Source organism: Stegostoma tigrinum, chromosome 5 (assembly GCF_030684315.1).
Source record: "Stegostoma tigrinum isolate sSteTig4 chromosome 5, sSteTig4.hap1, whole genome shotgun sequence".
NCBI classification, from domain to species: Eukaryota; Metazoa; Chordata; class Chondrichthyes; order Orectolobiformes; family Stegostomatidae; genus Stegostoma; species Stegostoma tigrinum.
In genome coordinates, this window is record NC_081358.1 from 31543040 (window position 1) to 31558296 (window position 15257).

General features: G+C 41.8%; 1 protein-coding gene across 1 annotated transcript in view; it reads left to right on the forward strand.

Moving 5' to 3' along the window:
- Window positions 1–455: 455 nt before the first annotated feature.
- Window positions 456–15257, forward strand: part of mybl1 (v-myb avian myeloblastosis viral oncogene homolog-like 1) — an 81412-nt gene continuing 66610 nt past the window's right edge. The window contains exon 1 of the mRNA XM_048528471.2: window positions 456–809. Coding sequence (XP_048384428.1) covers window positions 790–809 — 20 coding nt within the window. The 5' untranslated portion in view covers window positions 456–789. The remainder of the gene's footprint in view (window positions 810–15257) is intronic.

Below are 15257 nucleotides of genomic sequence, written 5' to 3' on the forward strand. Positions count from 1 at the left end.
GCCGAGTCGCCTGCTTTCACACTGCAGGGATTCTATGATACTACTACACCGACCTGGCTATTCTTGTTACGTATGTTTTAACAAAAAAAAGGACTTAATTGAAATAAACTGTCACATTATGGTTAGGTTTTTTTGCAACAGGCACTCATCAATGACAGACTTGCCCATCGCCTGCCAACAGCAGCGGCGGTGTTTGGGACCCACACAAGATGGCGCACTCGATGTTGGTTCTCAAGGCGCACGGCTTCCATATAGACTACAATTCCCAGAGTGCCTGTCAAGTGCGCATGCAGTCGAAGTTCGCCGTCAAGGCGCACGGGCTTCGATGTGGACTACAATTTCCAGTGTGCCTGTCACGTGCCCGCGCTGCCGCTCGCGCCGCCCCCCTCGCACGGAGGGCCCTATGAACGGTCAGGACGCGTGCGCACATTCAAATATTGTCGGGGAGTGTTTGAGAGGGAAGGCAGGGCGCGAGATTTGGCGGGATATAGAAACGGAGCAGTGAGAGTGGCTGAGAGGCAGCAGTGGAGAGCTGAGCTCCCCTATAGCCACGTACATACATACACATATATATATATATATATAGAGAGAAACACACAAATACACTCTTTCTCTCTTCGGGCTGCTTGGGGATATGGTGACCCCACCGCTGGTACTCAGGCAGCCAACAGCGACCTTCAGCCCATGTATTAATGATCGGAGACTAACCATCCCGGAGTCCCCGAGCGGAGTGAGTGATTGAGGAGTCCTGGGAAAGGCAGAAAAGGGAGACAATCGTCCCTGTCAGTGATGGCCAAGCGAGCCCGGAGGTGAGTGCTCTGCGGGTGGCTTTTCGCTCATCAGGACTACTAGCGTGGAACATTGAGCTGTCTTTTTTTTTATTTTTGAAGTTGTACTGGCTGTCAGCTGCCTGCAGCGAGTTACACGGGACCTGTGATGTTTGCATCTATTCTTATACAAATGTATTATCAAAACAAAACTAAATGAAGCGCCCATGGATCATTGTCATGTTATGATTAGTTTTGCAAAAGGCAGTTTGCGTATGTTTACGTCCATCTAGGTAAATTTATTAGGGAGCTGCTAAAGTTCAAAGTTGAATATGCACAGTGCATCAGGTATAACGTGACAAATTTCAACCTGTTGAGTTGTCATTCCTGTGTTTTTGGAGGTATAACACGCCACATCATAGCTGGGCGTGCAACATCGCTGTAAAACTGATCACAGAACCTGGCCAAGAGTACAATTGGCAGTAGTTGGCCAATAGCAATTGCTAGGATTCGGTTCAAATCACCGCCGTCTTTAGTTGTCAAATTGATTGTAGGCCTAGATTAACCATGAATAAATCAATGTAGTAACATTACCCAGGTTCTGTTTTTTTCTGTTGGGTTGGAATACGAGGAGAGAGGAATACAGAGTTTTTCTGTCCCTGAATCTCACGAGGATTCCACTGTTTATCTTGAAAGCGTTAAATAGGATTTTCAGGATAGTTTTAATGAGTACCAGCTAAATGGATTGAAGTTTTCTTGCCTATTCTTCCATGTAATAAATGACAGAAATCAAGTCCATTTCATGTAAGCTGGAAATAAGTTAGTTTATCCTGATACGTTCTTGGTACTCGGTATTCTGGTGAATAATTTTATTTGAAATGACGAGTTTATCAAGCAGATTTGTAGAATGGCTTCCTGCCACACTGGAACCATTCAGCCTATTGCCTGAGCTGTCTGTCTACAAGAGCAGTTTACCTAATCTCATTCCCCTTGATCTTTTTCTGCAAGCTAACTTTTCTTTTAAAAAAAGACTTTGGCTACTTATCTAATTCTCTTTTGAAAGCCATGATTGAATTTGCCACCACCCCACACTTAGGCAGTGTATGCTGGATCTTAGTCACTCAGTTGTTGTTTGGAAAAATTGTTTTTCCTTGCACTGTTTGTTTTATCATGCACCTTAACTTGGTGTCCTCTGACTCTTACGTAGCACTGTAACTTCTTCCTGTCCATGCTGTCTAGATCCCTGATGATTTTGAACACCTCTGTCAAATACTTCTCTTAAACTTCTCTAAGGACAGTAGCCTTTTCTCTTAACTGAAGCCCCTCATCCCTAGAACTAATCTTACCAATGTTTTCTGTTGTCACTCTGAAGCTTTCACACCCTTCTTGGAGACAAAATTACAGTTGAGGATAAACGACGAGGTTTATCATCACTACATTGAATTTTTACTCTACTTCTATTTATAAATGAAGGATGTGTTAATTGCTTTCTCAATCAGTCCCAGCCACTCTGCACAATGCATGCACACACACACACACACACACCCTAGGTCTCTTTCCTCTTGCACTCCTTTAGAGTTGTGCCTTTGTTTGTTTTCCTTGCCTTTTCTTGAATTTTCTAACAGAATGTAAGTTTCAGTTTGTATTAAATTTAATCTACCCACTCCCATCAACCTGCTTTGACCTCCTTGAAGTGATTGCTCTGTTCCTCAGTTCGCACAACTTCCGAGTTTTTTTTCTGATCTAAATTTTTGAAATTGTGCCATCCACACAAATCTATCATTAACATAGATTAAGGAAAATTAAGTTCATAGCACTGGCTTCTGGGGAACCCTGTATCAACCATTCGCCACAACTGTTTCCAGTCTTTCAACCAGCTTTGTATCCACTACCTATGGATTCAACTTTATTAGCAAACCTGTTATGTGACATTTTATCAAATATCTTTTAGAAGCCTGTGTACACGACTTTTAAACATGTTACCCTCAAACGTTCTGTTACTTTTAACTAATTTAATTCAAGTTGTTTTCTTAAATAACATGAAATTCAAACACAAGATAAAAGTACTCAGCCAGACGGTAATTCGGTTTTTCTTCACACATGCTGCCTAATGATGATCTTTCAGGCCTTTGCAGTTTTTAATGCATTTGTATTAATTAAATATGATTCACCCTTGGTAAATCCACACTTTGCTTTAGTTAATACTTTTATAAATTTTTAGCCTTTAAGTCTCTCAACTTCCTCTTTCATTGTGGCTTGCACAACATCTTCCTTGGTGAAGATAGACGCTAAGTCATTAAATAACTCAACAATGTTTTCTGTCTCCATGAGTATGTCTGAGTTCTGCCACTCCTCTTGCTACCTTCTTAGGTTAACTGCAAATCTCTTATACTCCTTCTGCCATTTTCTCACACTTGGCTGAAATTTTTGTATTTAGTTTAGACCTCATTTGTATTTTGAACTGATGTTGATCATACAGAATCATTCACTGCTTCATTTTACTTTCTCCTATCATTTGACCAAAATTTTCCTTCGTAACACTTTGCCTTGACTTGTGTTCAACCTTTTCTGCATCAGAGACCACTTCAGGCTCATTTATTGCTTTGTCTACCAATATCATTGGCATTCTATTTTACCTGGGCCAGTTCTCAATTCTTCAGCAGTCTACTCCCAAAAGAGTCCACCAGATCCTCCCACGTTCTTTCCCATTGTCTATGGAGACAGTTTAATGACTCCTTTTAAAATCTCTTGATCTGAACTTTTCCACAAATCTGAAAGCTTGAACTTTCTCAACTCTAATAATCTGCAGTTTTTTAAACAAACTCTCTCCAGGGTTTGACGTGCCTGAACCCAAATCTTAGAAGTAGCTTGTTTTCTGAAGTATTTCTAGGAGAGAAGCTAAACTGTCTTGTAAACTCAAAACTAGTGTATTCTGAAACTTCTTTGTTTTTTTTAAAAGACTTGCTCATCCTAGATTCTTCTGAACTGTAAACAAATCCCAGCAGCTTTGTTTGTTTGCTCTATATCTGTCGTAAACCCCACATGATACATAAGCAACTTTCCATTTAACACCATGGGTTTGCAGTCATTTGTAGACATTTATTGGATTAAGTCACTGTCCTGGAAAGAGAATGACCTTGTTTATTTTTTATGAAGAATTTTGTCATTTAAAAAATGCTCATACAGAACTTTTGCAATCCAGCCTCCAAAAATGATAAATCTCACAAATTTAATCATAATGTCCTTTACAATTTAATGCTCCTAACTATGCTATTTATTGTGTCCTTCCAAATTGATATCATTAAACTATTCCATCTCCCAATTGTGCGTAAATATAATGAAAAGCTAATGCTGCTAGGTGGATGGCGCAAGTCATATTGTGTCACTTTGTATTATTCTTACTGTGTCCAACCACTTCAATTCCATAGCCATGTCAGTTCAGCAATATCTGAGAGAAAATAGAGCTGACGTTTTGAGTCTGATATGACTCTTCAGAGTTCTGACTTATCACTATTGGACTCGACATTAACTCTCTGTCTCTCTCCACAGATGCGGCCAGACCTGCTGAGTTGGTTCAATATTTTCTATTTTTACTTCAAATTTCCAGTATGCACCATAATTTGCATTTATCCTGCCACATTAATAGCCTCAAAATTTAAATTAGGTTTTATAGACATTTCTTGTCATTTTATAAATGCGTGCTGGCTTTCTCATCAGTTCATATTTGTCCAAGTGCTCAGTAATTCTGTACCTGATGAGAGTTCTGACAAATTACCGTCGATCGCCAATTCTCAGAACTCTTGTCACTAGAAAATGAGCATGTGCGCACCTTCAGTTGGTCCCATTATTCCAAGGGCAATTGGGGATGGCCAAGAAATGCTAAACTTGCGTGAGACCCATATTCCCCGAATGAATTTTAAAAATATAGCGTGCTGAAGGAGTTGATTTCACCAAAATCCACCAGAGCAGTTTAGTGCTTTGACATATTTTTTCTGTTCTAGAGTTGTCCGTTCTTTTCCTTTCCTCATTTTTGGTTATTCTTCTGTGTTGCTATAAGTTCTTGAGTTTATTACATTGATTTTATCTTGCCCTCAAGATAACAGTGAATATTCATTTAATATAGTGGCAACAACAGGTCGATATGGTGGTCAAAAAAGCATACAGCACGCTTGCCTTCACCAGCTCGCTCATCAAATATAAAATTTGACAAGTTATGTTACAACTGTATAAAACTTTTTTAATTAGGCCACATTTGGAACATTGCATGCAATTCTGGTTGCCATACTACCAGGAGGCTGTGGATGCTTTTGAGACAGTGCAGAGGAGGATTACCAGGATGTTACTTGATCTGGAGTATTTAAATTATGACGAGAGATTGGATAAACTTGGATTGTTTTCACTGGAAAGAGGGATGCTGAGGGGTGACCTGGTAGAGGTCTACAAAATTGTGATTAGTAGATCAGGTGGATAGTCGGGGTCCTTTTCCAGGATGGAAAGGTCACCTACAAAAGGGCACAGGTTCAAGGTGAGAGGGGGATAGTTTAAGGGAGAAGTGCAGGACAAACTTTTCATACAGAGGGTAGTGGATGCCTGGAATGCATTGCCTGTTGTGCCTGCTTCCACCACCACATTATCAAGGTATGTCTTAAACATTGCTAGACACATGAATGAGAGGCGAAGAGGGATAGAAACTGTATATGGATAATAAATAGTGGGCCTAAATATTAAGAATCAGTACAGGCTTGGTGGGCCAAAGGCCTGTTCCTGTGCTGTATTGTATTATGTATGGGATTATTGTTTGATTCTAATGTCATTTTGCCCAAGTCTATAAACTGAAGTGTCTCAGAAAATTTGCTGTGCTATGTAACTTTTAAACTTTGAAGTCACCAGATGGTGCTATGCCGTAGAGGATAACTGCAATTATCTTTCACAGTTCAGTTCTTTGACTGACTGAGGCGTTACTGCCTTACAGCCATTCTGGTGACCGTCAATAGATAGGAATTACAGAATGTACAGAACATGCAGTTTTTCCTCAAATTTATTGTAAACAGCAGTTGCAAGTAGACTTGATATTTTCTGGTAGAGAAATCTAAAGATTGATTTGACCAGAATAACCAGGAGGTTGTGGAGCTACTACATTGCAAGCACAAGGCACTCCTGAAACACCACCTGGAAAAGAAGAATGAGAGGTATAGACACAGGCAGACTGAGCTCCAACAAAATTCCCATGGCCTGAAGAAGACGGAGCATGGAGACAGTGCAGGAAATCCAGCAACTTGATGATAGCCACGACATGTGGATTCTTCAGAGCTGTCAGAACTAAGAAAGAGTGAATTTCAAGGACATTGGCAATTAGAGCTATTGGAAGGAACAATTTGAGGGTTTCTTGAATAGAGAACCACTCCTTGACTTCATACTATTACAGTTGTACCTGCATGCTTCCCTCAATGCTGGACCTTTTTTTGAAGTCTGTCTTATGTTAAGTCGGCTGCCTTTTGATTCTCTCCACCAAAGTGCATGACCTCACACTTTGCTATGTTAAACTCCATCAACCAAGTTTTTGCTTCTCCTTTGGTCCTCATTACCACATGCTCTCTCACCATTTTTTCTTGCTCTGCATTGCGCTTTGCATTGCACTCCGCCTATTTCTCCTGGTCATGGTATCAATTGTAAATAATTGAAGTCTTTGGACTGATTCTCACAGGATGCCATAAGTTAACCTCTTTCAAACCTAATAAACATGCATTAATCCTCACCTTGTCTTTTGGTTTTAACCAAGCTCAATCTATACTAATACATGACTCTTAATGCCATGGGCTACTGTCTTGTACATTAACCTTTTAGGTGGCATCTTGTTGAATGCTTCCTGGAAATCCAAAAACACTACTTATCTAGTTCCGTTTTATCAATTCAGATTATATCCTGAAAGAAGTCTCGACCATTTTTTAAATATCATTTCCCTTTCACAAAACCATGTTTACTTTATTGGAATATTAAGCTTTTCTAAATGTCCTGCTGTTTGTTTCTTCACTATGGACTCTAGTATTTTCCCAGTGATGAATGTCAGCCTAACTTGCCTATTGTTTCCTGCTTAATGTTTATCTGCCTGAAAAGGCAAATTACGTTAGCAGTTTTCCAATCTGCTGGAGCCCGTCCAGAATCTAGCAAGCTCTGGAACGTTTCAACCACTTCTTCCACTGTGTCTCTGCGTATCCTTCCTTTAAAACCCTTGAGTGCAGACCCATCGGGTCCTGGCAACTTATTTACATATTTGCCTCCAGTCCCAATATCAAATACTTTGTCCGTCATGATGGAGACTGTTGCAAGACCTTTATTTGTCTGATATCTTTGAGATGTCCTCCACTGTGCAGACCTGTACAAACTATTGGTTTTAATTATCTGCCATTTCCTTGTTTCCCCATTATTAGTTCTCTAGTTGTATCTGCCAAGGGTCTAACACTCCCTTTAGCTATTCCTTTTTATAAATTCATAGAAGCCCTTGCTGTTTGTTTGTTATATTTCTTGCCAGTTTACATTTTTATTGTAATTTCTTCATTTTTATTAGTCTTTTAATGTTGGTGCGTGAAAAAGTACAGTTCTCTGGCCTACTGTGAGATTTGACTGCTTTACGTAGTTTTTGTTTGCATACTCTCCTTGAGCACTTTTGTTAACTGTGAGTGGTTCATCCATGTCATCAGGTCCTCCTTCTTGCCCAGAAGAAATTTTAATTGAACATTATGAAATATCAGCTTAAATATTGGCCATTGCTCATCTACTGACATTAATATTAGTCTTTTTCACCATCCCACTTCAGACAACTGTTTCTTCGTACCTCTGTAAATGTCGTTCTTTAAGTTGAGAACTCTGATTTGAGACTCAAGATGTGGGTTTAAACTAATTCAGCAGGGGGGATGGGAACCAAAATTGTAGTTCGAGTATAGAAAAGGTTGAGAGTAGGGTGGTCTGAAATAAAGTTTCAGGGACGCAAGATGGCACCAGCAATCAAGTTGGTTTGAAGTGTGCCTGCTTCAACGCCAGGAGCATCCAGAATAAGGTGGGTGATCTTCGATGTTGTGGCCATTTCGGAGACATGGATAGAGCAGGGACAAGAATGGTTGTTGCAGGTTCCGGGATTTAGATGTTTCAGTAAGAACAGAGAAGATGGTAAAAGTGAGGGGAGATGTGGCATTGTTGGTCAAGGACAATATTACAGTTGAAGAAAGGATGTTTGGGGATTCGTCAACTAAGGTAGTATGGGCTGAGGTTAGAAACAGGAAAGGAGAGGTCACCCTGTTGGGAGCTTTCTATAGGCCTCCAAATAGTTCCAGAGATGTAGAGGAAAGGATAGCAAAGATGATTCTCGATAGGAGTGAGAGAGACAGGGTAGTTGTCATGGGGGACGTCAACTTTCCAAATATTGACTGGGAACACTATAGTTCGACTACTATAGATGGGTCAGTTTTTGCCCAGTGTGTGCAGGAGGGCTTCCTTACACAGTATGTAGATAGGCCAACAAGGGGCAAAGCCACATTAGATTTGGTGCTGGGTAATGAGCCTGGCCGGGTGTTAGATTTGGAAGTAGCTGAGCACTTTGGCAATAGCCATCACAATTCTGTTATGTTTACTTTAGTGATGGAAAGGGATAGGTGTATACCACAGGGCAAGAGTTATAGCTGGGGGAAAGGCAATTACGATGAGATTAGGCAAGATTTAGGGAGCATAGAATGGGGAAGGAAACTGCAGGGGATGGGCACATTAGAAATGTGGAGCTTATTCAAGGAAAAGCTCCTGAGTGTCCTAGATAAGTATGTACCTGTCAGGCAGGGAGGAAGCTGTAGAGCGTGGGAGCCGTGGTTTACGAAAGAGGTGGAATCTCTGGTCAAGAGAAAGAAGGCGGCTTATGTTAGGATGAGATGTGAAGGCTCACTTAGGGCACTTGAGGGCTGCGAGGTAGCCAGGAAAGAGCTAGAGAGAGCGCTCAGGAGCCAGGAGGAGACATGAGAAGTTGTTGGTGGATAGGATCAGGGTAAACCCCAAGGCTTTCTATAGGTATTTAAGGAATAAAAGAATGATGAAAGTAAGATTAGGGCCAATCAAGGATAGTAGTGGTAAGTTGTGTGTGGAGTCAGATGAGATAGGGGAAGTGCTAAGTGAATATTTTTCCACAGTATTCACTCTAGAAAACGACAATGTTGTCGAGGAGAATACTGAGATACAGGCTACTAGACTAGGTGGGATTGAGGTTCACAAGGAAGAGGTATTAGAAATCCTACAGAGGGTGAAGATAGATAAGTCCCCTGGGCCGGATGGGATTTATCCCAGGATCCTCTGGGAAGCCAGGGAGGAGATTGCTGAGCCTTTGGCATTGATCTTTAACTCGTCATTGTCTACAGGAATAGTGCCAGATGACTGGACGATAGCAAATGTGGTTCCCCTGTTCAAGAAGGGGAGTAGAGACAACCCTGGTAATTATAGACCAGTGAGCCTTACCTCAGTTGTTGGTAAAGTGTTGGAAAAGGATATAAGGGATAGAATTTATAATCATCTAGAAAAGAATTAATTGATTAGGGATGGTCAGCACGGTTTTGTGAAGGGAAGGTCGTGCCTCACGAACCTTATTGAGTTCTTTGAGAAGGTGACCAAACAGGTAGATGAGAGTAAACCGGTTGATGTGGTGTATATGGATTTCAGCAAGGCGTTCGATAACTTTCCCCACAATAGGCTATTGTACAAAATGCGGAGGAATGGAATTGTGGGAGATATAGCAGTTTGGATTGGAAATTGGCTTGCTGAAAGAAGACAGAGGGTGGTAGTTGATGGGAAATGCTCATCCTGGAGACCAGTTACTAGTGGTGTACCGCAAGGGTCGGTGTTGGGTCCACTGCTGTTTGTCATTTTTATAAATGACCTGGATGAGGGGGTAGAAGGATGGGTTAGTAAACTTGCAGACAACACTAAGCTCGGTGGAATTGTGGATAATGATGAAGGATGCTGTAGGTTGCAGAGAGACATAGATAAGCTTCAGAGCTGGGCTAAGAGGTGGAAAATGGAGTTTAATGCAGACAAGTGTGAGGTGATGCACTTTGGTAGGAGTAACCGGAATGCAAAGTACAGGGCTAATGGTAAGATTCTTGGTGGTGTAGATGAGCAGAGAGATCTGTGTCCATGTACACAGATCCTTGAAAGTTGCCACCCAGGTTGACAGGGCTGTTAACAAGGCAGACAGTGTTTTAGCTTTTATTAATAGAGGGATCGAGTTCCGGAACCAAGAGGGTATGGTGAAGCTGTACAAAACTCTGGTGCGGCCGCACTTGGAGTATTGTGTACAGTTCTGGTCACTGCATTATAAGAAGGATGTGGAAGCTTTGGAAAGGGTGCAGAGGAGATTTACTGGGCTGTTGTTGGTATGGAGGGAAGGTCTTACGAGGAAAGGCTGAGGGGCTTGAGGCTGTTTTCATTAGAGAGAAGAAGGTTGAGAGGTGACTTAATTGAGACAAATAAGATAATCAGAGGGTTAGATAAGGTGAATAGGGAGAGCCTTTTTCCTAGCATGGTGATGGCGAGCACGAGGGGGCATAGCTTTAAGTTGAGGGGTGAAAGATATAGGACAGATGTCAGAGGTGGTTTCTTTACTCAGAGTAGTAAGGGAATGGAATGCTTTGCCTGCAACGGTAGTAGATTTGCCAACTTTAGGTACATTTAAGTCGTCATTGGACAAGCATATGGACGTACATGGAATAGTGTAGGTTAGATCGGTATGACCGGTCGGCACAACATTGAGGGCCGAAGGGCCTGTACTGTGCTGTGATGTTCTATGTTCTATGTTCTATGTTATCCACCACCAGAGAATGAGAGTTGCCAAAAATTTGAAGTGTTTTGTTTGGCCTGACTTGAGTGAAGGATGGGAAGTTTTTTGATATCTGAAAACGATGGCCCGCCAAAGTTTAGTCAGACTAGATGGTAGAAGTGTATGGGCACAACTGTGATCCAGAAAATATGTTGTAACCTTGGATGTTGGCACCCACTGTTGGATCTGGCTCAATAACAGATTACAAGGACCAGGGAAAAGCTAATATCTGTGGGTAGTGAAGCCAAGTCAGTCATAGGTGGGTGAAATGACATGTCACAGGATTAGTGAAGATGAGGGAGCTACTCCATAGACCACAAGGACTGCATACGATCAGGAGTAACAATAAAGTGAAATATATTGAAATATTTTTATTTGAAAATTTCAAAACTTTTTGCTTGGATTACCATTATGTAGATTGAAAAGGGTTAGGAAAAACAAAGGTTCTACATCCTACGCAATGTTTAATTTGTGCAACACAACAAAACTGCATAGGATTTTTGAGTGGCTATGTAATTTCTAATTAATGACTCTCTAGAAAATATTAGTTGCAGTCCTGAAAACCATAACATTTTTGCATCCTGAATTGAGCAGAGTTATAAATTCTGGTATTTGAAAGCTAGAATGTGCATTGGAGAGAGACCTTTTTAATCTTTGTATTTGGACTTGATTTGTCATTGTTTCCACAATAAATGATGTTTACACTGTGTCTAAACAAAAGCAATGAAGTTTGTTTCAAAGTTAGCATACTAAAGTCATAGTGAGGTAGGCGTTAATGTAGGCCTGACATCTTCTGGAAAGAAAAAAAGATTTTTTGAAAAGTTGTTTCATGGGATGTGGGCTTCACTGGGTGGGCTAGCATTTATTGCACACTCCCACTTGCCTTTGAGAAGATGGTAATGAAGTACCTTATAATGGTGTAGGTATTCCCACAGTACTGTTATTTAGGAAGTTCCAGCATTTTGACCCAGCAACACTGAAGGAACTATGATATGTCTCTAAGTTGGCGTGTTGAGTGGATTGGAGGGGAAGTTGCAAATGGTACTTGAGAAACTAGGTTAATGTACTCAAAAGTGCCAAGTAGCTGACAGAATTTATATTGTAGTTTGCGTATGCGTACGTATCAGATAATTGTTTCTGTTTTAAAGTATGACTGCAATATTAACTGAGTGAAGAGTGACTCTGATACTGGAAAAGGTGGGAAATCTGAAAGTGAGTAGTGAGTGAAGTGAAATGTGGTCATTTACTCCAAAGGAATTTAGAGGAAACGATAGCAATATAAAATTCAAGAATGTCATAGAATCACCAGAACCTTAAAGTGTGGAAACAGGCCATTCAGCCCATCGAGTCTGCACCGATCCTCCGAAAAAGCATCCTGACCAGATCCATCTCCCTACCTTATCCCTGTCACCCTGCATTTCCCGTGGCCAGTCCACCTACTCTGCACATCTTTGGACTGTGGGAGGAAACTAGAGCACCAAGAGGAACCCCATACAGTTGCATAAAAAGCATTCAAATTCCACACAAACCGTCACCCAAGGGTGGAATTGAACCAAAGTCCCTGGCGCTGTGAGGCAACAGTACTAACCACTGAGCTACTGTGCCACCTGAGCACTGTCATGTCGTTCATTTTTAATAGTATTTTCCTTTTGATATATTTGTGGGAGCAGTGCCAGCCAAATGCTTTTTTTCCAACAATGCTCAAAGCAGTCATGACTAGACATAACTCAGAACATCAGGAGTATTGTCATTTTCCTTCACGCTTTCAGTGTCGTAAACATTCTAGTAGCTAATCAGTCTGAAAAGATGTGTATAACCGCATGCTCACCAACATGCGATGCTCACCACTGCCCAGTCCCTTCCAAATTGTTTTTCAAGTGAATGTGAAGACTCTCACCATCTTTCTTTTTCTTTTGTGCTTCTTCCTCACATCACTACCTTTCTGTCCACCACCATCTTCCCTCAGCCCTATGCAATGTCTTGCATCTTCCTGATAGTCACCCACATCTAATGCACTCCATCCATCGGATGAATGTATGCTAGCGTTATTACTGTTTGGCCTGTTCTTTCCTTTTATTGCAAGACAACCGTGTACTAAATATGGAGAAAAGTGAAGGTGTTTGGGTTTTTCAGATATAGTAACTGACAACTGGAGAGTTGGAAGCCATGGAAAATCAGTGGTGTCTCGAGCATATTTGGTTTCTGAGATGTGGGCACCTCGGCTGCCTGATAACACGTTTAAGGCATTGATATGATTCTGTTATGTAACACTTGCCCATGTTTGCTTGATTTCAGCCGCAAGTGTGGTTGGATGGAGCAGTTAGGACTGTTATCCTTGGAGAAAAGTTTTTGAGAAGAGATTTGATAGAGGTATTCAAATCTACAAGGGGTCTGGACAGAGCTGAAGGGGGTAGTGTTCCCATTCATAAAAGGATTGAGAAAGAGAAGGCATGGATCCAATGTAATTGGCAAAAGGAACAAAGGTGATATGTGGGGTGGAGGCATCATGTTTAATCCCTAAAAGGGCATTAGTAAAGCAGATGGGTTTTTTTACAACCATCAACAATGGTAACATGGTCACCATTAGATTTAAATTTTAATTTTCATATTTCTGTTGAGCTCAGGTTTCACCATTTGCAGAGATGACATTCAATACCAAATTCCCAGAACAATAAACTGATCCTCTGGATTACCAGGCCATTGACATTACCACCATCTCGCCTCCATTTTGAGAGTTTGCTGCCTCATGCCTCGCCCTTTTTAACCCTTCTCCACTCCTTTGAGCACTCCCACTCTCCCCGACCACTTCCCTCCTGTGTGCCCTCCGATTTCCTCTTGCCCTTGTAGCCTAAACTACCCCCTCAAGCAGGTGGTCCTCTAATTCCCATCAGTGTGGTCACGCCGTGAATGTGCACTGCTCCCACACGTGTGCCTGACTTCCCCTTCCCCTACATCCCCCATACTCCCCATACCCCTTCACCCTGTGCCTCATGTTCATACACCCACCATTCCCCATCTCTGCACTCTCCCCAAAGGCCGCCACCTTCCATCCCCCAGCATACTAGTGCTACTCCATGTACTCACCCACACCCTCGTGCACGTCCTGCCCGGTTCCTCCGCTCTCGCCAACTTTGCCGTGCAACTTCCTCCCTTGATGAACGCCCCCCCGGCCCCACTCACCTCATTTCTTTATGCACCACTTCTCTTCCCTTCCTTCCTCACTCAATGATACTTTCAGTTCTCCTCCTCTCTTTCTACCTATGTTCGCACCTGCTTCTGCCCTCCCACGCATTGGATGTGTCTTTTCTGTCCACACTGTTTTTCCTTTCCTCCTATGCTATGTGTGCACCCACTGCCCTGTACATGTAGAATGCTTCTCATCTCCTGATGCAACCACATGGTGCTTAATTTATCCCCAAGCATGCACGTTCTCTTCTTGTTTCCCTATGAGTGCCTCATTCATGCATCCATGTTTACTGACTGGCCAATGATAAACAAGTGTTTGCTCAGAGGATTGACATTTGGAATAAATGGGGCATTTTCAGGTCGGCAAATCTGGTGCTCTGACAGAGGGGTCATCATTGGGACCTCAACTATTTATAAACTATATTGATGACTTGGATGAAGAGACTGACAATGTTTTAGCCAAATTTGCTGATCATACAAAGATGCATGGGAAAGCAAGTTGTGAAGGAGAGAAAAGAATGATCTGGGTAGGGATAGGGTCAAAAGTCTCATGACGCTGGGTTAAAGACAACAGGTTTATTGAAAACACTAGCTTTTGGAGTGTTGTTCCTTCATCAACACCTGATGAAGGACTACAATCTGGTGTCGTTTGATTTTTGACCTTGTCCAACCTAGTCCAACACTAGCACCTCCACGTCACGGGTAGGGAAAATAAGTAATGTAAATGAATGGTTGAATATTTTGTCATTGGGAAAATGAGTTTATCTACTTTGGCAGGAAGAATATAAAATATCCTTTAAATGAAGAAAGACTGCATAATTTTGTAATACAGAGGGATCTGGGTGTCCCTGTGAAAGAATCGCAAATGGTTAACATGCAAGTACAGCAAAGAATTAAGAAGGCAGTTAGATTTTTCAAGATAATAAAATGTGAGGCTGGATGAACACAGCAGGCCAAGCAGCATCTCAGGAGCACAAAAGCTGACGTTTTGGGCCTAGACCCTTCATCAGAGAGGGGGGGGCAGATTTTTCCCTTTTTTTGCTCCAACTTGACAGAATGTTGGTGAAACTGCACTTGAAGTACTGTGTGCAGATTTTGTCTCCTACTTAAGAAGGAATTACATGTATTGAGGTAGTTTGGAGAAAATTCAACTGGAGTGATTCCTGGGATGAATAGAATAGAATTCCTATAGTGTGGAGACAGGCCCTTCGGCCTAACAAGCCCACACCGACACTCAGAACACCCACCCAAACCCATCCCCCTCTTACCCAACTAATCTACAAATCCCTGAACACCACGGGCAATTTAGCATGGCCAATCCACCTGGCTTGCACATTTTTTTGGACTGTGGGAGGAAACCAGAGCATCCAGAAGAAACCCATACAGACACAGGGAGAATGTGTAAACTCCACCCAGACAGTCGCCCAAGGGTAGAATTGAACCCGGGAATTGAAGGG